The sequence below is a fragment of the Serinus canaria genome, chromosome 2 (assembly GCF_022539315.1).
Source record: "Serinus canaria isolate serCan28SL12 chromosome 2, serCan2020, whole genome shotgun sequence".
In the NCBI taxonomy this organism is placed as follows: domain Eukaryota; kingdom Metazoa; phylum Chordata; class Aves; order Passeriformes; family Fringillidae; genus Serinus; species Serinus canaria.
Genome location: NC_066315.1, coordinates 25,469,185 through 25,496,952, shown reverse-complemented (window position 1 = coordinate 25,496,952; position 27,768 = coordinate 25,469,185). Strand labels below are relative to the sequence as shown.

At 37.3% G+C, this 27,768-nt stretch overlaps 1 protein-coding gene across 1 annotated transcript; it reads right to left on the bottom strand.

Annotated features, from left to right (window-relative positions):
- On the bottom strand, positions 1–27,471 carry SDHAF3 (succinate dehydrogenase complex assembly factor 3). Its single transcript, XM_030235972.2, has 2 exons — positions 27,268–27,471; positions 1–784 (listed from the first exon to the last, which is right to left on the bottom strand). The coding sequence occupies exons 1-2, from the start codon at positions 27,427–27,429 to the stop codon at positions 581–583; spliced, it is 366 nt and encodes a 121-aa protein (XP_030091832.2). The 5' UTR covers positions 27,430–27,471; the 3' UTR covers positions 1–580.
- Between the last annotated feature and the right edge of the window lie 297 nt (positions 27,472–27,768).

Genomic DNA, 27,768 nt, shown 5'->3' with positions numbered 1-27,768 from the left:
TAAGAGTGATTCAAGTTTAATTTAATAATGAGCTACATCTTTTATTTTAAAGTCCATTTCAAAATAAAGTTCAAGATGAAACCAACTTCCAATTTCACCAGCAGTATGCTTTTCTAATATTGCTCATTTCTTTCCATGAAAACAAACCCATTCCAGTACCATTCCTTTGTCTACTGAATCCTCACCAGAAAATAAGTGCTAATAGCATCTTTTCCATTAAGGAAGAGGATGATAAGCAAACAGAAAGATGTTTTGCCCTGTAGGTGCCAAGATTACAAAACAATCCCAAAACTAATAACTCCATATTTTAAAAATGTCAAATAACTTTCCCCAAATTATTTCAGTCTTCAACATCCATTAGGAGAAAAAAAACAAAAAGGAGAAAAAATAATGCAATTAACATAAAATTGTGATCATTCCATTTTTCCATTTGTTCTTGCACAGAAAGCCAAACACATCCACTTCAGACAAGTTATAGCATCAGCAGTGTCCATTATCTCACAGAAACCACATTCAAGTACAACTGGAAAAAGCAGTTTCAAAATGCTTCCACATGCATTAAAATAATTCTTTTAATCTTTTAGGTTTTGTATTCTGAGTCTTTAGAAATGGTGATTTTTTTATGAGGTTTGGTAGTCTCGTCCATCAGTTCCTTCAGCTGCCCAATCTGTTCATCACGGAAGTCATTAAGTTTTTCTTCTGTGAGCTGAATTCCATATACAGCCTTTTCTCTCAAGTTTTGTTTGTCCTCATTAATTTGTTGCTGTATCAGTGCTGCATAGTCCTAAATGAAAAAGAAATATAAAGGTCACAAAACTGACAAAAGCAAGATTCAGGTCAACTTTTTTTAATAGCATTATATTGTAATAACATACTCTTACACAAATCTCATACAACAGTCTATTAATTGACAATAAATGACTAAAAAATTAACACTTTTTATAAGAAAGAAAAATTATTGAAGTATTTCTGGAATCTATAGTAATTTTATGTAGCTAGTTTAAAATGCATATATTAACAGATTAATGCCTTATCATATACTACTACTGAAAAAAAACCAAAATTTAATTATAGCTCTAATATACGTATTAAAATAATATTTCCTATATAGCAGGATATCAATAGGATACACTTCATAAACTGATACATCCAGAAAAGCATTATTCCCAATTTTCAGCTAAAAGAAATCTTGGCACTACATATTGAATTGTTAATCCAATTACCAGCAAAGTAACTAAAGCCACTACTTTACCTGTATGTCTAATAATTCCAGAGAAGTGGACAAGAATAAAGAAAGATATTCATGAGCCTGTGATAAATTTCAAAATTACACCACTTACTAACATAAATACATTAGATTGTAATGGACCATGTCAAGCCTCACTGAAGTCATCAGGATCTTAGCAGCCTTGTTGCAAAGCTCAATTCATGGCTATTTAAAGAAAACAAACAGCTAAAACAAACTGGGGCAAACAAAAGTAAATTATTATTTGTACAGACTCTGAATCAAAGTGATTCTTCAAGGTTCTTCCCAACATCACCTCTCCTGCTTTTAAATTAAAGAGGTATTCAGAAACAGTGACACCATGGTTAATTCCTGTGGTAAACCCCCACATCAGTATTACTAGCTCATGGTAGAGCAGCTATAGGGTTTGAAAGAAACTAAATAGGTTTTTTCCCAATGATTGAACAATCACAATGTAATGATAAGATAAAAAAATTGTAATGGGTTAATTCTTCAACTTTGCAAATTACAGAACTTTTTATCAAGGCGGATGGACAAATGTGATCTCTGAAGCTACCCAGCAGACCATAACACACATCAACCATTCCACCTCATTCTACTTTATTCTATCTTCGCATTTCTGCACAGAACAACCCAGTCAGTACTGACTCTGGACTAGGAAAAAAAAAAAAAACAACCAAAACCACACCAACAAAAACTAACAAACCCACATAAAAAAATACCAAAACAACAACCAAAACACCCACAAGCAAGCAATGCAAAACTCTTCACATCTTATCAAGAGATCTGACTGAACGCACAGACCTGGAGAACCTCTCCATGCAGTGTCCCACCAGTACAGGTTCCACAGTGGAAGGAAAGCCCTCCCCAGTGCTAATAGCATTCACCTGGGAGCAGCCTGCAGCTACTGCTGCATGCATGAGCTCTGGTACCTAGAAATAACTCAAGTCAATTTAAGAAACAGTAACAATTTTACAAACTGTTGACTGTTTTCCAAAAATATCAAATTAATGACTGGCATACAGTTTGCAATTTTTTTTTAATCTAACACCACATCACCTCATCTCACAGTGCACCAGCATTACAGAACCCAGATCTTGGAAGTGGTGGTCCTCAAGAAAGCTGCACTTCCCACTCTCACAGGTGCCCTGCACATGTGGTCATGGACTGCACATCCCCGATTCCTCAGACCAGGTGTTCTGCTCCACAGCACTCCAGTGGGCTCCCATCTGGACATCACTGCTGGCTCTTTTCCCCCACTCATTTTCTAGCTGAACAAATGTTTTGTACATGCCAGAAAGCCTCAGTGGTTGCAGTTTCACATCGATCTGCAATGTGAGCAGAAATTCAGTACTGGACAGTGGAAACGGGCTGGGCTCTGGTTGACTCCTGACAGAAAATGGAGCTTTCTCACCTCATTTTACCAAAAGTCAGTGATGCATCAAATAAAATGTTTCAGCCTTTATAAAACTGCTGAAAATAAGATGAACTATGTGGCATATCCCATTTTTTCTGCCGGTGTTACCAGATGAGGAACAAAGCCTGGAATATTTAACTGTTTAATGCATTACTGTTCCCTCAGAAATTAATACTATTATTATGTGATCAGTGATTTGTGGAGAGGTACTGCATGATTTGATGGTACATAATAATTTAAGATTCAGCTTCTATCTAGAAAATGTGCCATTTTCCTAACAGCACATGAACTTAACGTGTTGAACTCCAAGGTTTTGTAACAGGTTTAAAAGCATAATGAAAAAATAAAAAGGGGAGAAGCTAACCTTTGCTCTTTCAGTAATATAACTTTCATTATAAAATACAATGATCAGGTAATAAGGAGCAGTATGGTCATGTAAGGTCTAGTTTTCATTAGAACTTAATAAATACAGAATTTAACTATCTTCCAATGTCATCTTCTTCCTTACCAGCAGAACTGAAACCAATTCTTGCTTAGCATCCTCAAACAAGGAAAATTGCTTCACTTCTGGCTTTCATTTTACGTTATATTTAACTGCATCTTCCAAATATAACAAAACTCCTTTGTCGTCAGTCATGACACAAATCCTTAGCAGATTTTTCAAGGGCGTCTTATTTAAATTATGGATCACAATGTGCTCACAAAAACAGAGACAGAAGACACAAAATGGAACACAAGTAATCCTGCGCCCTCACAGAGCCAGGCTCAACATACATAAGGATGGCAGAGGGACACAGGAGCTCTCCTCCCTGTGGCTTTTTAGGTTGGTTGGTTGTTTCTTTGGAGGTAGCTCTTACTGCAATGATCCTCTGCCTGCACCAGCTGTAAACTTTCTGGGCATTTACATGAAAAAAGCAAGCAAAACCCGAACCACCAGCTGAATGGCCAAAGCCCTTCCCTCTTGTGTATGACTGCCACCAGAAACAGAGGATCAGAATCAAGTTCAAGGTACAAACCCCTCTCTTGACCATTTACCATCAGAAGATGGCTAATTTATTCCACATTAAATCCCAGCCTGCTGCCCATCCATATCACAGACACCCTCCTCACCCGAAAGGAGGGCCAAGGTAACAGTCCAAGGTGCAGACTGGCCATGTCACTGCACTCCCATCAGTGTGTGTAAGCACAGGGACACCCCAAAACCCTATGTATTGCCAGTGTGGAGGCAGATGCCTCCCCTGGAATGTCGGATGCACTCCTCACACACAGGTCACGGTTCTGCCTCAGATCACTGGCCTCTACAGCATGCATGCTGAACCCAAGCATCAGGCTCTCTTAAAATCCTCTATGAGTAAATGCTTGAACCTCTAAATTAGTTATACAAAAAAACAGAAGGTGAGTGTTTGCTATAATCAATAACCTTAGGGGTTTTTTGTTTAAATTCACTAACTGAAGCAAACAGAGTTCACCTCTGCTCTCTGACTCATAGGCATTCATAGCATGCACAAATTCATTAAAAGGGCAAGGGGATGGGTGATATTTGAGGTATAAAATACCACACATTAGAAAGAGCATCAGCCTTCTTATTTTCCAAGTTGAGAAAGGATTAAATAGAAAAATAAAAGCAAAAATCACACAACAAAAAGCCCCACTTCCCTGACTGCCAGATATACAGACTCCTACCAGATCTAGTCCACAATAACACACAGTTATCTCATATGCTAATACAAAGTGTTGATAAACATTTATTATTTAATCATAAAATTGAATTAGTTAAGAGCCCATTTGTTCATTTTCACTGGAAAGAACAACAATCATAATTTTTATGTTCTCTGGCATCCTCCTAAACATGTACAATGTTGCATTTTAGACAACTGGTCCAAAAATTTCAGTAAGATATGTCTGTTCACAGTAACTACCTGTACAATTCACTTTCTAGTCAGATTTTCTCTTTTAAAAAGGTCTGAAATTTTTATCTCCTTTAAGCAGTTGAAGTATAAAACTGAAGCATTCATCCATTCCAAAAAGGCTATCTCCACTTGAAGCCAAATTAATGATAGCACTGATAAAAAACATTACTGTGGCCAGATGAGAAAATACTGCTCTGAGATGTGTTAAACAGGGCACAGTCAGGCACTTGAAAAATGCTATCAATTTATTTTAAATTTATTTTATTCAGGGTGACATTAAAAAAAAAAAAAAAAAAAAAGAGCATGGCCTGACAAGCCACTGTCATCGCTCCCTGGAAGTTAATTTCAAATTGCAGCATTTCAAGTGTTTCTGCTGCTACTCAGAGCAAAAATCAAACACATGCTGCGAAGGGTGGCAGCATGAAGAAACAGCAGTGAATGAACAGCACATCAAGGAGCACCCTGCTCTTATTGTAGTGCAGAGATATGTTGAATTAATTATTTCATATTCATTCCTATAGAATTCTGCAAATAATTTACTATATTTTTTACTGCAAAACTGTTTTGATGTTAAACAGAGAATCAGAAAAAGATACAGTATTACAGAAGGGATTTTTAAATGGGCGCTACATCCCATGAAAAGCCAGAGTATCTTCCTCATACATTTTACCTGAAGCTGTAAGTATAGTTAGAAATGCAGTAATAAACCCAGAAAAATTCTACCACATTTTAAGTTAAGCTTCATACACCACTACAGTGAACATTTTCATGCACTCACATACACATTAACCCATAACAATCTATATTCCACAAGATAGGGCCATTAAAAACAGCCCTAAACGTTTTAAAAATTGCATTAAATACAGTGATTGCCAAATTAATTAACTGATGTGAATAAACACCTATGCAAAGTCCCACATCCTCTAACAGGAACAATGTATTAACAATTTCAAAATTTAAATTTCAAACCACTTTTGGTTTTGTAAATGTCACACCATTAACACGTGAAAAAAGAAATATCAGTATACTACAAAGAGTTCTGAGTAAACCTTTCCCTTGCTTTTGAAAATACCTATCAAATGGTATTTGAATGATACCAAGTAATGACATATGGCAGCATTAGAAGAGTTTCTTATGTAAATAATTAAAACAGTAATTTCTGGGGAAAAGGAAACGGAATGAAGAATCAAGACTTTCACTCTGAGGAACCTAGCACAGCAGAAGACCTCTAGGGAATGAATAGGTCCAGCTCCTGCTGCAAGTCTTGACAGAAGGTGAAAAAGCAACTTTTTCTTGTGGCACTTGAATCAGCTCAGCATCCACCACATGTGTAACAACACACCAAGCATATAAAAGAAAGAAATAGCAACAAGCTACTGGAATTCATGTGAAGCTCTAAAACAAGTTGTGTAAAGTGCAGCTTGGATAAGCTATTTTGTATTTCAGTCCATTATTAGATGAAAAGATTTGCAGAGATCATTTCAAGCCACGTCGTGCACTTGCAATGGGACCGCCTACACCTAAATATCACGTGCCAAAGTGAAGCTAGAGATGCAGCTTGGCTTTGTGCTGGGCACTGGAGAGAGAAACTTCTGTCTTAAACATGCTGTGATGACTGGATACATTGTCCTCTGGAGATGGGGTTCTCATCACTGAGAAAGCTACTACATGTCTCTGTGTCTCTGGCTGTAGATGACTATCTAATCAACTTCCTTGCTTATGCTAAAAGGCAAATGTTCATTAGTTATTTTGTTTTGTAGTTTTTTTAATTACAAAAGGCAACAAAAATACCATTTCTCCTTGAATGACTGCAATCCCTCCCCTGAAGTTTGTTTTATCTTTTCCTAATGCTGCTGATATCAGATTTGGCAACATCCTGAAGTGAAACACATGAGAGAAAAAAAAACCTGTACTTCCTCTTTATCTTTAGAACTAACTTTGAATTACATGTAATTTCATTTCTGGGGATGAAAGACCGTGTCTTACAATGCACAGAGGTAAAACAGATTTCTCCAGGAAAACATCTCTGTATCATAAAGAACAGGAAGAAGAAAACACCAAAGTTTACAAAAAAGTTAATCTGAAAGGAAAAGCCATGAGAACTTTAACAATATCAGGTTTTCCCAGGATATTCAAGAAGGATGTTAGTGTGTGACTATCAACCAATTTCAGGGAACTGATCACATTCACACAATGATGCACATACTGTAACTATACAGAACTGTTACCATAAGGGGTTTGGTTGTTTTTGGTTTTTTTATCAGTTGCTTGCTTGTTTGCAGTTTAGGAGCAAAGAATGAAAAAATGTTCAGCTAAAATGGAGCCAGGGAATACAATTATGTAATACTTAGTAATCAGCATGAAGAATTATTATTTGATCAGGAAGGTATAAAATGGACTGCTTTTTCTGAACACAGTTTACTAATATTGTTAAACTCAAAGAAATTACATTTATTTAGAGGAATATGAAAAAAGCTCAAGGACTAAATCAGCTTTGTTTGTAGCTTAAATAACATGTTATTTTCATGTCCTTTTTTAATGTAAGATTTATGAGATCATAATCTGAGGTGAAAGTGGGAAGTTTATGGCCTGGCCATCAAGGTAAACATATATAAATGCTATTGCATTCAAAATGGAACACAGCACCATTTGTGGAAAAACAAGCTGTGATTATTTATTTCTTTCTGGGTGCAGAATACTTATGCCACTATTGTACATACGGGCCAAAATACAGGTCACTAAAAGCTTTTTGCATCATCTGGTAACAAACATAGTCTTGAAGAGTTAATCTTCTCTCCACTTAGGTCAATAAGCTTCATCTCAGGCCACAGAAAGCCTGATCTTATTCTAGGAAATAAGGAAGTTAAAAATTTTGGAACACACCTGAACATTTAAGCAAAAATAAAATGATCCATTAAATTCTGGAAAAAGAGGTCAATCTGAAACGTGGGTGCAGCACAAGAAATGAAGCAGGAGGCAGAGATGGGAGGTAGAACGAAAGAATTGGTCATGCAATTGGGTTCCAATGGCTAAACAAGACCTTGCCATGGCACTCTATCCTTGGACAGGTTTTATCATTCAAAGTGTTGAGTTTCACTGAAAAAAAACAGTTATTTTATGACAGGTTTAAAAACATATTCTTCTCTGATGTACATATCTGAATTTAAAAGCCTTTTAAATTGGTGCTGGAGACAAATATACTTGGGAGACAAACATATTAAAACCTCTATTAGAAAACTTATTAAACTTAACAATTTAAGAACAAACCATGGACCTTCATCTGTAAAAATCAGGATGAAAATACTCTGTTACTAATACCAAACTATGAGACTGCTGACAAATAAGGACAAATAAGCCATAGACCAGAAAATTAAATTTCAAGAACATTATTTCATATTTGAATACAAATCCTAAGAAAAACTCAACAATTTGAAAGATGGTAATTTCTGGACTCTGTTTCTATTTTACTTTGACATTTTATGTCGTGCATAGCCAGGCAGCTCTCTGGCTAATAAAAAAGTGATGTTTTATCTGGCAAATATTATGCTATAATCTCACAGAATACCCAAGGATTTACTGCATGCTGTAATTTAAAACAAGGCAATGGAAAAGACTGGAAGTCACAGTATCAGTTTGGTTTCAGAAATTTCATTTCTAAAGCATCAGTTACACTGTAATATTTCTATTTAAACACTAAGCTAGGAAATCTTGGCAAAGTGTTTCACTGCAGATAATTCCCAGACAAATATCAACACTAAGTACAGGCATTTTACCCAAAAAAACCACTAAAGACTGTTTTATCAATATAAGCACACAACTATAATTAAAGCTCACAATGCAAACATCACTTACAGACTTCTGTATCAATTCTTTAAATAGAGGACAAGCATCTTAAATCTGCACTTATTTCTTTCAGAAGTATTATTTATAGATTTTTAAGGAAGATGATGATTTCACATCTAGATATTCACAAAAGGAAAATAAAGCCTGTTTCCAAGACAACCACATTAGTTGCCTGACTGCTAGATGCTAAGAACATGCAAAAGATTATATATCCTAGATGATAACATTTCAAAGACTTTCATGCATGTTCTTCTACTCAATTTATACCTAATGATGCACTTAAAGTGCACATATGTATCTAAAAGAAATTTAGTATTCTCATTTTTTCATTGCATGCATTTCTACGTGCCTATTAGAAACAAAACCTTAAACTAATACAGCAACAAAGAAAAGAAAACCTCAAGTATAAACAAAAAACTAATCCACTAATAGGCATCTTGTATTGATTTCTCTGACACCACAAATAACCCTTCTGCTGAGGGTGCACTGGATTTTTTACTTAAATGGACCTGTAGAAGAAGTATGTGCTTGAATGAAATAAGTAAAAACTCATGGGCAATATTTTAAAAACATACAAGATGATCATTAGTGTAGAAGTCAGATTCACCCCTTGGGACAAACACAGAAACTTCCCCAGTTTTAAATGAACACAGTCAATGTTACCTGTTCCAATACAATACATGTGATACTAATTTAGCAAAGCACATTTGGTGTCAGAAAACACTGAATCAGAGGCTGATTTCTTTGGCCAGTATTACCATGGTCCCTCCAGTAACAGGGGACAGAGACAAACCCTACCTCAGCACTTGTGGAGGCATGTAAAACAGACAAACAAGGAGTCATGGAAGTTTATCTACCTGCTTCTTTAACAAGACACAACATTCTGAGGTGTGCTCTTCCCAGAGCACTACTTAGGAGACTGGCCATCAATAAAAGAAAGCCTACACACAGGCAGACTCATGATTTAAAAAATGAAAACAATACTGCCAGTGGAAAACACAGGTGAATTCTTATGAGGGTGTTACTTATCTAAGTATGACATTTAGTCTGGAACTTCTGAAAGTCCTACTCTGTAAAAATAAACCATTATATTTAGCCACAATCATCTGGTTGCAATTCAGTCCTTCTTACTTTTAAACAGCAGCAACAGGACATCTCTATGAAAAGAAATGCAAATTGGTATAATTGACATCTTCCTTATAACAACACACTGGTTTATATTTGTAAATTCACTCTACGGAAAGAAAGCTTGTTACTGCAATTAACATCTATTTCACAGTACTTAATAAAAGGCAAAAAAGGTTAACTTATTACTCTCTGTGCAAATTTTTAAAGTTCTTGTCACTGCAGCAAAATATGCTAAATGGCATTCAAGTTTCAGACCAGACAAATGCTTTGTACACACATACACCCATGTTTTATACACAAAACTCCCATGACTCTGCTCTAAGTGGTACCATTTAATCATTTTGGTATGGTGCACGCACATCTGCTCAGCTGCCCTCTGCACACTAATACAATGATACTCCTATCAGTAGCATCAATGTCAAACCACTGCACTGTTTGCTTACACTGGATTAAGAACACCAAGTTCTTTTTCTACTGTATATGATCAGGAAGGGTTTTAAACTGACTATACAGTAAGTTTGGAAAAATCTCTGCCTGCCATCCACTGATGATGCAATAAATATGGTTCCCACCTGTCAGAGAATACCAAAGCTATTCAAGAGGTTTCATTTGTGCTTCAGGATTTTTCCACACTAAGGAATTACCTCAGGTTATATTTGCATGGCTTTAAAATTACTCAGGACTTATTTAAAATAATGCAATGCTATTTGAGTAATAAAAACTTGAACTATTTTTCAGTTCTTTATACATCTTAATGGATTTTACTTGCTAGCAATACAAATATGGAAAAGAAAGTCTTGTGTACATCTGCCCACAAGCAGAGCAGAACCTCATGGATCACACTGAACATGGGGTCTTTGTGAGCAGGGGTTTATTTCAGTCTTAAAGGGGTGGATGAGTATTATTAGCATGATTTGCAGTCCTGCAGAATGTTTTGTTTACCTTTGAAAAAAAAGTAATTTGGGAAGGCACCAGTTGAGAGGGGAGCCTAGACCAGTCCCACTACATCTGTTTAGCCCTTCCCCTCACCTGTATCATGAGACACAGCAGGGGAGCACAGCACACATTTGCTGCAGGTCACAGCTCTGAGCAGTGGCCATGCACAGGAAGGCATGGGGTTGCAGGGGTCCCTCTGCCATGCCAGCACATGCACCATTGCTATCATAGAAGACAGGTAAACCAGAATAAAGGCTTCTTCCAAAAGCCACTTGTGGGCTGCTTGGAAAATGCCCCTATGGGCTAGACATTGAAAGCTCCCCTCTGGAACACCGGCACGAGCACTACAGCAAAGTCAGGCTGGAGTGCACCTGCTGCTAGTGACCACTGCCCTTGAAAACTGGAACAAAATGTAACATCTCTGTGTCAAAGCATAATGCTTTAACATGAATTTTTAAAGCCTCAATAGTGGAAAACACTGAAACAATACAGCATTGGAGAAAAGTTATAGGCTCATTTGTATTCTACTATATTTATGAGAAAAATAAAGCAGATTTCCTCATCTTCACTAAACTCTGCTATATCCACTACAGCAGTGAATTTACTAATAACAACTTTGCAAAACGTCTTCCTTTACAGAACCCTCTTGGTAATGCTTTATTTCATCAGGTAGGTAGAGAATTTCCCTGGGAAAGTTCTGCAACAGCTGCTGTCAAAATTATCATACCTATTTGAAATGTTGTTCTGAATTTATCTTCCCTCAACAATGCTCCTACAAGCTACCTAATCACAAATGAAAACAGAAAAGTTCCATTACTCAGGAGAAAGGAAATCTTTGGCAGGTAGCTTGGTAAGTACTCAGGAATAGATGCATCACTGTACCAAAAGTTGAATCAAAAAATTAGATATGCTAAATAGTACAAGGGACCATGACAATTTCACCTCACATAACAGAACTGAACATCTGAAGGTGAAGAAAAAAAGGACAAAGCCAAATAAATTCAAAGTGAATTTCAAATTCACAATTAAATCCACTGCACAGTGCTACATGCTTTCTGCTAGACTACTAAATAAATTCAAATGAAACTGGTAGATATCAATCTAATGACATGAAAGACAGGTATCTAAATCTTTTATATACCATGGCATTAATATTCAAAAAAAACCCCACAAACTCATACACTTCATTTATTCTTATACTTGCTACTGTGCATTAAAAGTGTGTATTTGTGCAAATAAGCACACAAACAATCCAACAAAACCAATACAATATAATTAATAATGATGTAGACAGCATTCACAGGTTTCCAAGCTCTTGCTAATTGCCATGAAAGTTGTTCCATCCAGTTACATTCCACACTGCATAGCACATTAATCCTCATTTCAACAACAAATGCAATTTATATGGCTGACTTGTGTCTCTGTATAAAAACAGATAAATTAAACTAAAGCATACTAAACATGCTGTAGAAGCAAAACCACACTGCTAACATCACACCTACACAATTACATTTCTATATAAACGTAACTAATTATTAGGCAAAACCCATCATAGTACGATTTAAAATGTTTCAGGTTTTCAATCCATACTACTCTTGGATTGAAATCAAGCAATTAAAAGTGCCACAAAGGATACCAACGTGTGTCAGTGATCATGTACCTTCAGAGTGCTCAGTCAGCACTTGTACTTCAGGACCATTCACCTGTGAATGCATCTTAGGTTATAAATGAGTTTTAGAATTGTAGTTAGTTTTGCTTGAACATAAGAAATTTTGGGAACCTTCGCAGCTAAAATTTGAAAATTATACTTTAAGTCAAATCTTTTCTGCACATCCTCTACCAACAAAATCCAAAAGGGTTTGTGTAAAGGACTGGATGAGGTCACAACCAACCTGATCTAAAATGGCCCTTCGAGTAAAGGTCTTCCAGGCTACCTCTGCTTTATTACTCCATTCATTAAAAACACAAGATTAGTTCAAGTTGTATTTTAATGACTACTCCCAAGATAAAAATATTTAAATTACAAATCTCAGGTTATTGTTAAGATTTGACATTATGTTTTGAGGACTATCAGATTTCAGATTTTTTTTCAAATGTTTCAGTACTGAAGATATCATACCATATCAAACAGTTCTCTTCTTCCCCCAAGGCAAAATAATTGAATCAACAGTTCACTAAGACAGACAAGTTCACACACTTAAAAGATCAGTAATATAATACTGACATTATTCAATAATCAGCTGATTTATTCAATCTCTTTTTGTATACAAGCTATTACTAGCAAACACACAAGCTAGTTTCCATCCTATTCTTTCATAACCAACACAAAACTTTATTAACAGCTATTTTTCAGAAAAGAAACAGACAATATTTATAATTTTCCTCACTATACCAAAGTCACTGAAGCTTTACTTGCACAATATGCAAGTGAAAAAATTAACGAAACCTATTTTCTATTGGAAACACAATACACACTCATGCAACAGCACTCGAAAAAATCTGATCAAAATTTACTGTTACATCTTAACAGTTCAGCAAATGAGGCTCAGTGACAACAAAACATAATTAGAAATACTCTAATACACAAATTGGCATTACTCAGAGGTTTATTTTCTGCCTACTTGCCCTTGAGGTATTGTATAAGATGACAGTAGCTCTAGTTTTTCGAAGGACCTCAGGAGTTCCTCTACATCCATCATCACCCAAACAAGCTAACAGCTTGTTAACTTCCTCATGCAGCTTGTTCTTCATGCAGCTTTCCTTCACCCATACAACACTCTGTTAGAGGCACCACACAAAACAATCTTCCCAAACTCAGTCTCATCTCTGTGGCCCATGAGAGTGAGAACCTGGCCCATGACATTTCAGAAGCAGGCCACTAAAAGGGAACGATGAAAAAATGTGTGCTTACTTGCCTTACCAACACAAAGCACAACCATGAACAACAGCTGGACTATGTTCTCCAGAGGCCTCTGAAATAGCAGTGAACACTCTCTTTTAATTTAATCAGAAATGAAATTTTCTTAAAATATTAGTATTCAAATAATATTTGAATGGTACTGAATATTAGAGATCTAGGATGCAGAATAATGATCTAGGATGCAGAATAATGAGCCACATGTCTGGCAATGCCTCCTGGTTAGAAAGACAGCAAAGGTGGTTTTTTTCCCTTTCTTTTCCTTCCAGGAACATACTTTCCACCAGAGCTGAACATTCACAAATGCTACTGTGCAGACACAGTACCCAGCTCTGACATGCAATTTTATTATGGCCTAGAGAGCCTCCTCTTTTTTCACCACACCAGCAGCAGAACAGCACAAGAGAGCTCAGAGCTTGTTTCTCAGACAGATCAATCTTCACGGATTTCAGACAGGACAACTCTTGATTTGGAGAAAGGTAGATAAATCCAACAGCAGTTGAGAATCTGCTAATATGTGACAGAGAGAATTCAGAACAAAAGCAGCACTTGCACTTGACAGCAGAGGAGTGAGGGCTCTGTCTGCAGTAACAGCTTATAGCAGTGCCAGGGAATGCTTTCAGAAGGTATCAGAACTCAAGCACTCACCCTGGGAGCCTGGTGCCACAGTCCCTGGCACAGGTTTTGATCAAGGTCTTTATGTGAAACAACTCCCAAGTTCAGCCAGTGAGCTGGCACAGCACGCAGTTTGGATATGACCACCCTGCTTTGGAGCACAGGAGTTTAACAGCATGGAAATGGGCTGTTCCACTGCCAGCTGCAAAGCAGCCCAAGCACATCAGTTCAGCAGTACAGACCCACCTTTAGCTCAACAATGCTTTGGCCAAATAGTCCCCAGAAAACTCTGCAAGAGGTGTTATCTTTATTCCCAAGCCAAAAGCTTATTTCATACACTGCTTGCTCTTGTCTTGTCCTCTGTGCTGTGCAGTTCTCATATTGGGATAACTTCTTCCAAAACCCCATCACTGGGAAGGCTCCAAAGGCTCTGAATGGCAGAGTACAACATTTGGAATGTGTCAAGCAGAATTAATACAAAGGTTTGCTGCATGCAAACAGAAAATGTTTCAGTTCTCTAACTGCAAAATTCCAACTATTTTCTCTCAACCAAGCACTCAGATACACGAATGGCTTTACATTTCAGTAAAAGAGCTGAAAGGAACTCCAACTTCACCCACAGCTACTGTCCACTGAAGAGACTGTCCAGCACACTTGCCATTACAGAAGAACCTACTGAAATCACCCTGTGATTTCAATATGCTTTGCTTCAAGTCAAAGCCATTAAACACTCAATGAAGTAGATGGTGCCAAACCCCTGAAATACACCATGCAGATATACTGCACAGCTGTAGATATATGAATGCAAAAAAAAGAAAAAAAAATTCCAAAACGTTGGAAATAGTTAAGATCTAGAAAACTAAGTCTGTGAAACAGTTAAGTCTGTTAACACTGAATATCTGACACTAATCAATGCTCCAGAAAACATATTTAAGAGAAAAAAGTTTGTTGTAACATCAAACGAAATCAGAAACAGTTTTTCCTGAAAGTGATGGGAATAAAACAAAATGCAAAATACACAATTTCCAAGGAAGAGCTGATGAAACCCAAACTATACAACACAAACTAGAAGTTAAAGGAGAACTTTCCCAGGAAACCTGTGGGAATGCAATAAAACTGGCACTGATGGCTTTTTTCACAGTTTTTTCTCCAGGGCTTAAATGGCATCCCAAGATTGTCACAGGTTTCCCATCAGCCACGAGAAAGTAGTCTGCATTATTTCTAAACTTGAGGAGGCATAGTAAGTGTATATCTATATGTGTGTATATATATATATATATATATATAGATATAGATAGATAGATATAGATATATAGATATAGATATATACAAACACATATATGTGTAACATATCTTCTCTCACCAGGAATATAAATCAAAACCCTCTAGAATGAAACAACACACACAGGTGGGTCTGTGTGAAAAGTCAAAAACTTGTCTGCTAAATCAGGAGTATTTCCATTAGTGGCAGAGAGGTGGAAGGGGTCCAGGCTGGAAAGATGACACCCATCATCTCAATCCAAGGTCTGGTGGTCCAACCATATTTACCAATTATCAAAATAGTCTTCTACTGCAGATGTCTAGAGAGGCCAAGACAGGCCTTGCCCATATCCAAAACATCAGCTGCTAAAGAAATTGTCTGTTGAAGTTTAAAGACAGCAGTATGTCATTATTCATGTCCCAGGACACATAATCACAGGACAATGTCTTTTCAAAATTCAGAAATTAAAAACATATTCTTACTGGGATTTCCTTCTCTATTTTCACTGCTTAGATCCTTCTTACACTTATACCTGGGCCATCTGTTTTTCCACACGATTAAAGGTTTAACAAGGACTTGGCCTATTGCAAGCCACTGAGACTCCAGCTTCCAAGTCCTTCTTGCTACATCTTTTCAGCAATTCCAACACAGACACCTTTAGAACTTCTGTAATGAAGCTCCCTGAGTCCTAGGGGATTTCTGGGTCATCCTCTGTTCAACTAAAATACTTTGAAGAACAAAGGTATCTTACCTCACACACTACCATTTTTGCAGCCTTGGGGTTTAATGCATCAGCAGGAAACAAACCTTTAAACAGCTCCATCGTAAAATATAAATATTTAATGGTTTATAGCATATTTATAGCAATATAAATATTTAATTGGTTTATATCTAAAAGCAAGGGTCTACGACAATTATTTTCTTCTATTTGGTGAAGTCTGGGAAACACTCTGTTGCTGAGGAGTGGCATCTGCTGGCAGACAAGGACTCCACAAAAATCAGATTCACCAGTAAAACAAATAATAATTTTTTTTTAAAAGACAAATCAGAGTTGAAATTATTCACAAAGCAACTCTCACTTCCCTCTTGATAGGATGATGATATTTTCTCAGCAGTGTAAATCCCTTCAGTTACACTGATGGTACTGAACTGTCCATGAACCAGAATAACATTGCTAGTGCTACCTATGAAATTTCTTTTCACTCCTCAATCAGCAGCTACTGAAGAACAAAAGACATGTTTGCTATTTAATGAAAACCCTTCACATCATGGATCTCTTAAATAAATTCTTAAAATGACTCACTGTAATAATGGATGTTAAATAGCTCACCAGGGTACTTCACTGTGAACGATAAACTGAATTTAAAAGGCCCAGAAAACAACAGAATATCATGATTTCCTGAACACCTTAAAATTAATTCTAAGCAGAAAACCAAGTTTAAACTACTGCAAATAAAGTACATAGACAGAGCAAGTAATTGAACATGAACCAAAATATCCTTAATTTTAGAGCAGCCTACTTGTACCACAGCCAAAAGCTGACCTACACCTTCTACAAGGTTTTATTATTGAAACTGTGTCAGCCTGCAAATTTTTGGCTTAAAATATCATGGTGGATGACTGACATATGCCATATTCATTTTGAAAGGGGCAGAAAAAAAGAGATTCAGTTTAAATGTTTCACTGGCATCCAGGAATAAAAGCAGGAACAAATAATATTTTACACTATATTTTCATTTTTAAAGAAAACTTCCGACTCTAAACAGTACTATTCAATACTAACATACTTTGTAACAGCATCTAAAATGTGTCATTAGTAATAATAAAACTTTTTATTTGGTGGAAAAAACATTTGCATTTGGGCTATTACAGTACACTTAGAAAAATATAATCACTTTAAAACTCAATTGATCCATTATGAAAAAAATAAAATTTTAAAAGAGTTTTGTATCTACATACTGAGGCTCCATCTGCTCTGGGCTTACTCTCCTGGGGACCACCACAGCTGATCTGAATTTTATAATCAAAGAATATGCCAAGTTGGGAGGGACCCACAAGGACCAGTCCAACTCCTGGCCCTGCCCAGCACCAACCACAAGAGTCACCCCCCTGTGCCCAAGAGTGTTGTTTACCAATGCAAATCCAAACCAGAAAGCACATTATGACAATATTATTACTAAACCAGGTGGAAAGACCAGTAAAGCTTTCTAATTGAAAAGCCTTCCCAAAATCTGTAGCAGTAAGTTAACAATTCTCAATATATATTTCAATAAATAATTTAACAATAATTGAATCTGCAGGAATTCTAGTTTGTATTAGAAAATTCAGCAGCCTCTTTTTTCTAGCTTAGGAACAAAGCTTCTCTCTAGCTAAGTATTTGCTGCCATCATGTGTACACTTTTAAAACTGCAAACTTGTGAACATTTCTTTCATCAGGTCAAAAATCAGCCATCAGAATACACAAAAGGGCATTACAGACTTCAGTCTCAAGGATTGCTAATGCAATATGAATTCTTACCTCAATACAGACTGCCTATTAGATTTCAAATTCAACAACAAAGACCACATGCTTTCATTATGCAATCATAAGAAGCAAGAAACTGGCTATAAATAAATGGTATTTGATGGCCCACAAAAAAATAAACCAGTTTCTCTGGCTTATTCCAGATTGCAAGTATCAATACTTTCTACACCACCCAACACCTTCAGCCATGACATCTCCAAAGAAGCAATGGTGATGGGGACTTAAACCCTTCAACCACATTTCTTCTTGTTCAGGATGGAAAAAAAAATTTAAAAAATACTATAAAGTTGCATAAAACTAGTTTATCAAGTTTACACCATTCAGTAATTCCCACAGAGAAAGGGAAGATGCATCTACATTGTGTCTCTTGTTAACTAGTCTTGAAATATGGGTGCAAGATGAATTTACAAGGTATTTTACAGATTTACCTAGGAGGTAAAAAGAGGAAAAAAGTGCATCATGCTCTCTTTCATCTTAGACTGCTCTGTCTCTCACTAATATCCCTGAAACAATAAAAACCAGGATATTAACAGGACTCAACCCCCCCACATTTCAATAAGTCTAAAATCCAACACTCAGTAACTACACTTCTAGTAGGACTTCCAACTTGTTCATTAGAAATACCTCATTACTATACATTACTTCTGGAAACGACCTTTAAAAACTAGAAGTTCAAACATTTTATCAGATACTATACTTAAATATATTTTCTAAATTATATCCTTCAAAAATATAGTTTGAAATTAGCACCTTTGAGACAAAGAAACAATATCTATTTCAGCAGAAATTTTCTGCTCGCTGGATTCCCAGGAGTGAGCTGCACAAACAGCAGGATATCACCAAGAAGATGTATGGTTATAAGTACAGTCAGCTTCAGCCTCAAAACAGCCAAAGCATTACAAAAGACAGATAAAGCTACATGAATGGTGATAAAGCTGTCACTAAATACAAGATTATGAGGTCAAAATCTGAGGTTCAACTTTTTGCAAAAAACAATATTCAATTAAATTACTTTAATATCAGTGAACTGCGCAAAAAAACCCCTTTTACTCTTCAACGGGTACAGATTAGTATGTCCTAAGTATATCGCTATATATAAAAAACCTGGGGCTTTAAAATTCTCCAATATGCATAACTCTATTTGTGAAACCTCACATTACACTGAGAGAAGAAGAAAAAAAAACCCAGTTTCTAAACAATTATTCTGATGTGCTCCAGATGCAATTTTAACTTGCAGAAAATATCAATTTTCTGTCTACACAGGACAGAAAGGCACATCTATACAGTACGTGCAATTACAGCACTCATAATATTATTGCAGTAATTACAAAATATGGTACTTGACAGCACTTGTAGAAAGTTGGCAGTGTTTACAGTGTTGATAGTGGAAATGCACTGACAAGGTGGTAAAAAAACCTACCATGCTTACAAAACACTACATGCTGACAATATTCACACAAGTACCAAACAAATGCTAGAAGGAATGTGTCAATAAAATACAAACAAGCAGAAATCCTCATAACTTTGCAACTGCAATTCATACTCAGTTTGTTTGCTTGACCTATGTAGGGTTTAAGATACTACATTGTCTTAAAATGTAACAAAGTTCAGACCTCGTACCTTGGTTGCAGAGCAGAATGAGTTAAAGGACATGAACAATACTCTTTAAGTTGCTGAAGATTGTAAAGCAAGAGCTGTGAAAAAAAGCTGTGAGAAAGAACTGCAGAAACTGAGAAAGATACATAAAGAAGGAACTGCAGAAACTGTGTCCCCCCTCCCAAAGAACAGAACAGCCTGCTGTGATAAGTAATTGTGCAAAAGAAAAAATAGACATTATGGCCTGCTACGTACTAAATCACACATAGACTGAACACTTGGAAACTTTTAGGCAGAAGCTTAAACAATATAAATATTTTTGCCTTTTGTCAATAAACATCCTTGCAGCATCATACTGCTTGGTCCATCTTTCAATCACTGTTAACCTTCATCTCAAAATGTAATCTGGTAGGTTTTCTAAATTCTACTGCAAAATACTTTAAATACTAAAAATGGGGCTAAAACACTGGGGCAAAAGAATCAGAATACTCATCTATTCCTGTTTTCTTTTTTTCCTGTTTTGTTTACATATAAGAGAAAGCAAGAAACTGGAAAAACTCATACTTGCACAGATACAACTCGCAGAAAACCTTTTAAGAAATCCATTTGCTTTCAATAACCTGTGTCAAGTTAAACTTTTTGAAATGGCTGTCATGGAATAATGAAAAAGAGGAATAAGCCTAATTCACAGCAAATAAGATAAATGTACATTCAAAGAGTATTTGGATATCTGAATGCACAAAATAACAGACTGTTGGTCATTGCAGCTCTGACTTTAAAAAATCTGGCAGTCATGAGAATTACATGCTATTACATATATAATTTATACATAGTAAAGGCTTTTGATTCCCTAAGTTTCACACAAACACACAAGTACTGCTTGTTCTGGTATGTTAGGAACATGGCTATGCACATGCTGTCTCATATGGCCTGGACAGAATTTTATACCACCACTAGATGGAAACCTGAATTACCTTTTAAACTGACAAGTCTGTAAATGCTCCATTACTGGTTCTGTTTCTACTGTGTCTGGCTCTTTTCTTATTTAAGAGACCTATTCTCACACTGCCTGTCACTAACCTGTACTCATTAGGAAAGTGCAGGTCTCTGCTCATGGAGCAGACATTCACAAAACTTCTACAGTATCTCCAGCCCTGAGAAATATGCCCTGCCAGTGCTATTCAATGCGTTAACAGTCATTAGAGATGCATCCCACTTCTACAGCAATTTAAACTTTTCAATCTAAGTTGTAACCAATAAAATTGTTATATTCTGCCAAGAAATTTCAGTTCAGGGATTCAATTCATGCCACATTTTAAATATCCAAGGCATGCTATGAAACTATCTGAAATTAATAAACCTATTTGCACATCATATATTTATACTTGCATTGTACCTAGGGTGACTGGCAGAAGCAAGTGACTGACATTACTGTTGGATGCTGCCCCTATGACTTGGATATTATTTCCTGCTGGGTCAAAACAGTTGTAAATAAAAACTTCAACTATCAGACAAGCAGTTATCAAAAGAGCCATCTACAGACTAGCTACATGCAATCACAGATATGATAGCATACTGATAATTGGCATAGTAACATGACAGAAGCATTGAGAATACTGATGCTACAATTTATAAAATTTTGAATTTAGAAAATACAGTAAAGGCCTAAAACCAGCATCTACACAGGGAAAAAAACCAAACAACAACCCAAAAAAAACCCCAAAAAAAACAAAAAAAAAAAAAAAACCCAAACAAAAAAAAACAAAAAAAACCCTCAAAAACAAACAAACAAATCCAAAAAAACAACCAAAAAACAAAGAAACAAAAAAAAAAAAAAAAAAAAAAAACAACAACCAAGAAATCACTGGCCTCAGCAATGGCCAGGTGAACCTGAAGGACAATGATGCTGCTTTCCAGGTGAGAAATAACAAACTCCCCTTCCTGCACCACACACAAGGCAGTGGGTATCCATCAGGCTACCCCAAGTCACAGCACTTCATAAAGCTCCCAGACTGTCTGAGTTCTCTGTGGAAGAGAAGCAGACACCAGGTCCTGCTTCTAAACCCAAAACTGAAAGAGCACTGAAAGGATGGAAGTGATGGCATAATATGAAAGAGCTTCATCTGCATGAAACTTCACAACAGGGATTCACAACAAAAGGTCAACCTGGCAATTGCACATAAATAGTAATTCAGGACACTCACCAAATCATGGGGGCACCCAGGCAAAATTTCATCAGAGGTAGACTTCAAATCCTACAACCAAGCAGGCCACCAGGAATGCCAGGTCAGAGCAGCAGCCTGATTTCCTGCAGCCATTCATGCCCAAATCCCACACGCTCTTCAGTTTATCAGCCACAGCTCCCTGGCTCCCAGAAAAGTGCAAAAATCCTTCCTACCTTTTGAGCAATATAAAGGAAAATAGAGGAAATTGACTCCAATTTAGTTCTTACAGATTAATAACTAGTGAACACCCTAAGTTTGGGATAAAAACACAGGACTCAGTAGGAATTTACTCTTAATAAGGTTTCAATCCAGATGGCCATAAAAATCACTAAAAGCAAATTCCGAAGTATCCAGTAATGTTAGAATGAAATACTACTCTAAAACTCTAATTCACAGCTTTAATAAAAGTAATAAAATGGCAAAAACCTAAAGACATATTTTACTTCCAAAAAAAATGTATTTCTTTGTCAGGCAAAGAAAACATCTCTTGTATAATGTACTTCACCGAAGCTGAGAGCAGAATTCAGAATGCCAGCAGCTGTTTTACACTTATACTACCTACATTATTTGCTGAAAGACAGCACAAAGGGCAACCCACACATCCCATTCCCATTTCAGTCTCACTCCAGTACTGGCCACAATTTCCTCTTCCACCCTCTTTGACTATTTGCTCTTCAAATTCTCCATTCAACATTTCAACATATTTTTGAGTGGTAGTAGCTTAAAAATAAATCAACATGGGGAGGGAAGATTATATTTGCCCAGAAAATTAAGAAGCAAAAAGTTCTGGAAGTGTATCTGCCCATGAGCAGAAAAAGACATATCAGAACAACTATATTCTCTGGGATATGACAGCATCTCACAATCATCCTCGCAAAGTAAATACTGCAAGTGACGCAGGCAACTGAAAATAAATTTGATGAATGACAATTATTTGTATTGCATCAGATACACTGATTCAAAAATTTAGTCTTTCCTGAGAGGCTACATGACAGTTCATTTGAAAGCTTGTAAAAAGATTTTCAGGGTCAAGAGTGGCCAAAGAATTTCAAAGGCAATTTGTTCAATCTATTAAATTGAGAAAATGTTGTGTAATTCTGCAGAATGATTCTGCTTGTCTTAGAGACAGTCCAGGCCCTCTCATCTACAGGGTCAGGCTCTTTAAAAAAGCCAAGTACAAAATGGTCATTTTCAAAATTAATGCTTAAATGTGAAACAAATTGTTACTGAAATTATTTAGCTGAATACTGAACCTATTGCAATCTGAAATGAAGTAATCAATACTATCTTAATATTACTTATCTTATATAAGCATTCTCATCAGCTACCATGATTTAGAAGACTGCTGAACTAATTGACTTATCATACCTGTCAGCATTAATTCAATACCATTCCAAGGTAATAATCAGTATCAATCTAATTATATCAGCAGTCTCCTGTAAACGAGTACCAATTATTTTAATTAAAATATTAAATATTTAGAAAATAGATAGGAACATATATTAATAATTTATATACTTAATTTGAATCTACCTGAACAAGCATAATTCCTGAACAACAAAGCTTACTTTCTTTGTATCTCCCTTTAATATTTTCCAGCAGGTTTCCAGACACAAACTAAGAATCCATTACCATTGATAGGAAAACCACAATATTTATATTCTTCTACTTTTACATGAGCACATACGGACTTGCAGTTTACTATTGGTCATACCCACTTAAAAACTCTTCCAAGAATATTTAATGGATAGTTTCCCTATTTTATAAATGCAAATAGGTAAGTTTAGGCTTCCTACCAAAACTTCATTAGCCATCTACATGGCTGGCTCTAACATTAAATCCCTCAATTCCTGTGCATTCTAAACAAGATGAGGTCCCTTCTCATCTCCTTTACAGGAAAACAACATGAAACACTCACATACTACAGCAATATAATTTCAGAACTTTTTACCTCTTTTTTCTCCTCCTTGATTTTTAAAGCTGATCTTAGAAATCTCTGTACAGGTTTTTCACCATGTTTCAAAAGGAAATTTGTTCCATTTGTGAGACACAATCACAGAATCATTCCAACTGCAAAAGACCTCTAAGGTCATGGAGTCCAACCTTTGATCAAACACAACTTGTCAACTAAAACATGGCACGAAGTGCCACATCCAGTCATCTCCTGAACACTTCCAGGGACAATGACTCCACCACCTCCCTTGGCAGCCTGTTCTTAACAACCATTTTTGCTAAGAAACTCCTTCTGATGCCCAACCTGAACCTCCCACTGGTACAACCTGAGGCTGTGTCCTCTCACCATGTCACTAGCTGCCTGGGACAAGAGGCTGACGCCCACCTGGCTACAATCTTGAATTAATATGCTCAGCTCAATTGAATCAACATCATTTAAATAGCAAGGGGGGCAGGGGCATCATGCGAGGCAACCATAATGGGATTGAAATGCCAGGCCTGTTTTCTAAATGTTCAGCTAATATGAATCAAATTGAAGGACAAGAAAGCACAACTCAGGCTATGAACTAGTATACTCAGGCACACCCAGAAGGTCTGGCTACCCAAAGAGAGCCTGAAGAGTTTTAGCAATAGTCAAGTAGTTTTGTGTTAAAATACGACATCCTTGGAAATTTTCATTCAAAAAGCATTTCAGAAGACTTATTAAGATTACACTTCATATTGAAATCCTCATTCAGAGTCAAGAAACATCACTGCAATCATCATATCCATAATCTTTACCGTCTGATGATATACATCAAGATATATTACTTTAACATAAAATTAAGAATACTAATTTTCTGTAACATGAGACATCATGCCACTCTGTACCAGATGCCCTGCCCTGCATTCAACAGAAGGCAAAAGGAAAGAACATTTCCAGATGGAAGCTGAATATTGACAACACCAAAGTCCACACAGCAAGGTATATGCTTAGCCTAATGAACAAGCAAACTGGGAAGAAAAAAGTTGGAAATGCAACACACCAAAATACTGTTATCAGAGCTGTAAGCACGCATTTTTCCAAACAAACAAACAAAAAAACAAAAAAAAAAAATACTTCACAGGAAATTTAAACAACCAGTTTCTATTAATGTTATAGTGATTTGTTTAGGTGGATTTTTTTGTTTGATTTGACCGGTTTTTGTTTCACTTAATAAAATTAGAGGCAAGAAGTACAGTTATGGTTCATGTACATGAACAGCAGCATTATCTCAGCTTCACTCATGGCTAACTGGGCGACTCATAGGCAAGAACCTAAGCACGTCACAGCTATGCATAATTAATAATCATTTATTATATATTTATATTATATTTATATTTTTATATAATAATTATTAAGCAATTATTCCTGCAAGACTTGTTCTGGAGCTTCCAGCCTATTTCAAAAGAGTGTCCTGCTGTCCAGGAAGGGTGCAAAGAATAAAACACAAGCACCACCTGCTGACTGATGCCCTGCCCATGCCTGAGCAGCGATCAGCCCCTCATGGCCAACTTCTCCCAGTTTATATATGGAGCACACTACAGGTTGTATGGTATGGAATATCCACTTGGCCACTTTGGGTCAGCTGTGCTGGCCATTCTCCCTCCCAGCTTCTTGTGCATCTCCTTACTGGCAGAGCATGGGCATCTGAAAAATATTTGATTTCGAGTAAGCACACTTAAGAACAGCTAAAACAGTGCACTACCAACATTATTCTCATACTAAATCCAAAATACAGCACGGAACAAGCTACTACAAAGAAAATTAACTCTATCTTAGCCAAAACCAGGACAGAGGACTGACTCCAACATTAATTAATTAGCATGTAATTAGAGCCCAGAGTTACCTAATCCCTGTTTGTCCACAGTCCACTTTCCTCATTACCTCATTCAAGTCTTCATGGGGCTGGGAACCACAGCATAACATAAAATGCAAAGCAAATGTCACAGGTCAAAAAGGTAAAAGTCTGATTTAAATTTCACACTCGAAATAAAATATTATTTGGGTGAGAAAAAGACCCCAGAACAAAACAAAAATTAAAGATGAGAAGAGACACGTTAACTAGGTGCTAATATCTCCCAGCATCTTGTTAGAAGACAGACATATTTGCAAAGTTCTTTATAGTCACACACTCAAAACAGTTATTAAATTAGTTTCCTTTCCCTGAACATATCATAGCTAATAGCACCAAATGTCAGGTTTCAAAATTCAACTCATTACTTGTAGTCTAATTTTTGTCACCATTTTCTCTATAATCTACCTTTAAAAAGATTTCAGTACTGAGAAACATTTTCACTATTTGTATACTTCACTTTAAAAATGGCTAAAGATATTTCAATGTAAACATTTCCTTCCTTTTCTAAAACTATTTTAAGGAAGATTTTAGCACTGGAAATAGTAACCTGTAACTTGTCTCTTTAGCTCATGTTAAAACTGAAAGCAGTGATGCGGAAACATTTCAGCAGTATTAAGTAAACGGCAATTGAAAATTACAATAGCATCAGGCATTTGAGAGGTTGATATAAATTTCTCTGATTTGAGGATCTATCAGTTGGCAAGAGGCAATTAAAATATACTTATTCCTTTCCTCTGTAGAGAATACCATGGAGTCTTCTCCCTGCTTATTTCTGATGCCTCAGTTACTTTAAGCCATAAGATTTCAGCTACTGCAGGTAGAAGGGATGGGGCAGTTCCCCCCCACCACCCTTCTTCTGGTAAACTGGGAGGCAATGGATGCTACCTTTGCTAGCCACCTTCCACTGCAAAGCAGAACAGTTTCTTTCCATAGAAAGGAAAATAGTTTAGAGATTCAAAAGTACTACCAAGCCAGTAGTTCAAGGAGCATGAAAATCAATGGGAAGCTTGTCTATATATCTGCCTCTTGCAGCTTTAACTGAAGCTTCTCCTCTGTGAAGTGTCTATACATTTGCCATGTGGACTTCTTGGGGACCTATTAATATGCTGATATCTACTGGAGTCCAGGTGGCGAAAGCACCTTATGGGTCTCCTTCCTCTGCTGCTCGTGAAACTTGCTACAGCCTCACCACTTGGAAGCGGTCTGCTTTTCTCTCCTTGGTGAAACCAGGCAGGCAGTTCAGGGACAAGGGTGTTAAGCAGGGAAGCAATGTTCACATAACTTATTTCCTTAGGAAACACCGAAAAATGTTACTCCGAAATCAAATGCAAGTTCACAGGGAAGCTATTTACATCTATACTTAGCTAATTATAATTACACAATTAGTTATATCTGTAGTTATAAATATTTATATATACTTATACAATGCATTATTATAGATCATACTGAAAAATTGTGCGTATATTTTTATTTATATATTTATACATAGCTAATTATATAACTGAGGTCACTCTGTTACCTATACCTGTGTGTGCTCACACACATTCGAGGCAAGGCACTGAGAACCTTAAAAGATAACCTGCCTAGAGACAAGGAGTTACAAGGCATTCTGCAGCACGGCAAGGAGCTCGCCGTTCACGGGAACATGCCCGAGCAGAGAGAATTAGCTGGGCTGGAAAAGACCTCTGAGATCACCGAGCCCAACACCTGAGCAGCTGCGACCGCCCGGCGCCCCTGACCTTGCCGGGGCCTGCCCTGCGCCCGCCGGGCCCCGCCGCTCCCGGCCGCCTCCCTGCCGCGCGGGGCGGCGGGCACTTGCCTCCCATTCCCGCAGGAAGCGCTGGGCCTCGGCGGGCCCGGCCGCCCTGTGCCTCCGGAACTCCTCCTTCACGTAGCGGTCGCCCAGATCGCGCAGGGCGGGCGGCAGGGCGCGGTGCAGCTGCAGAATGCGGCGGTACAGGCGCCGCGCTCCGCCCGCCATGGCGGCGCCCTGGGGCGGCCCGGGGGCCGGGCCGGGCCGGGCCGCGCCTCCTCCGCCGCGGCCGAACCAGCGCTCAGAGCCCCGTGTGGGCCGGCACCGCCCGCGGACTTGGAGCCTGCGTCCCGCCGGTATCGTTTAGAGCGATACCGAGCAATGCGGCTGCAAATAGCCCTTGTAAGAATGCATGGAGGATGTTGTTTCACAAAGACGGGTGCGGGTGGCAGAGATCGCGATGTATAGATAGATAAAGAAAACAGTTCATTTTTGGCTCCAGGTTCACCACCAGAAGAATGAAATGTGCACTTTATACCAGATTAGAATGTGGCACGAATTCATTAG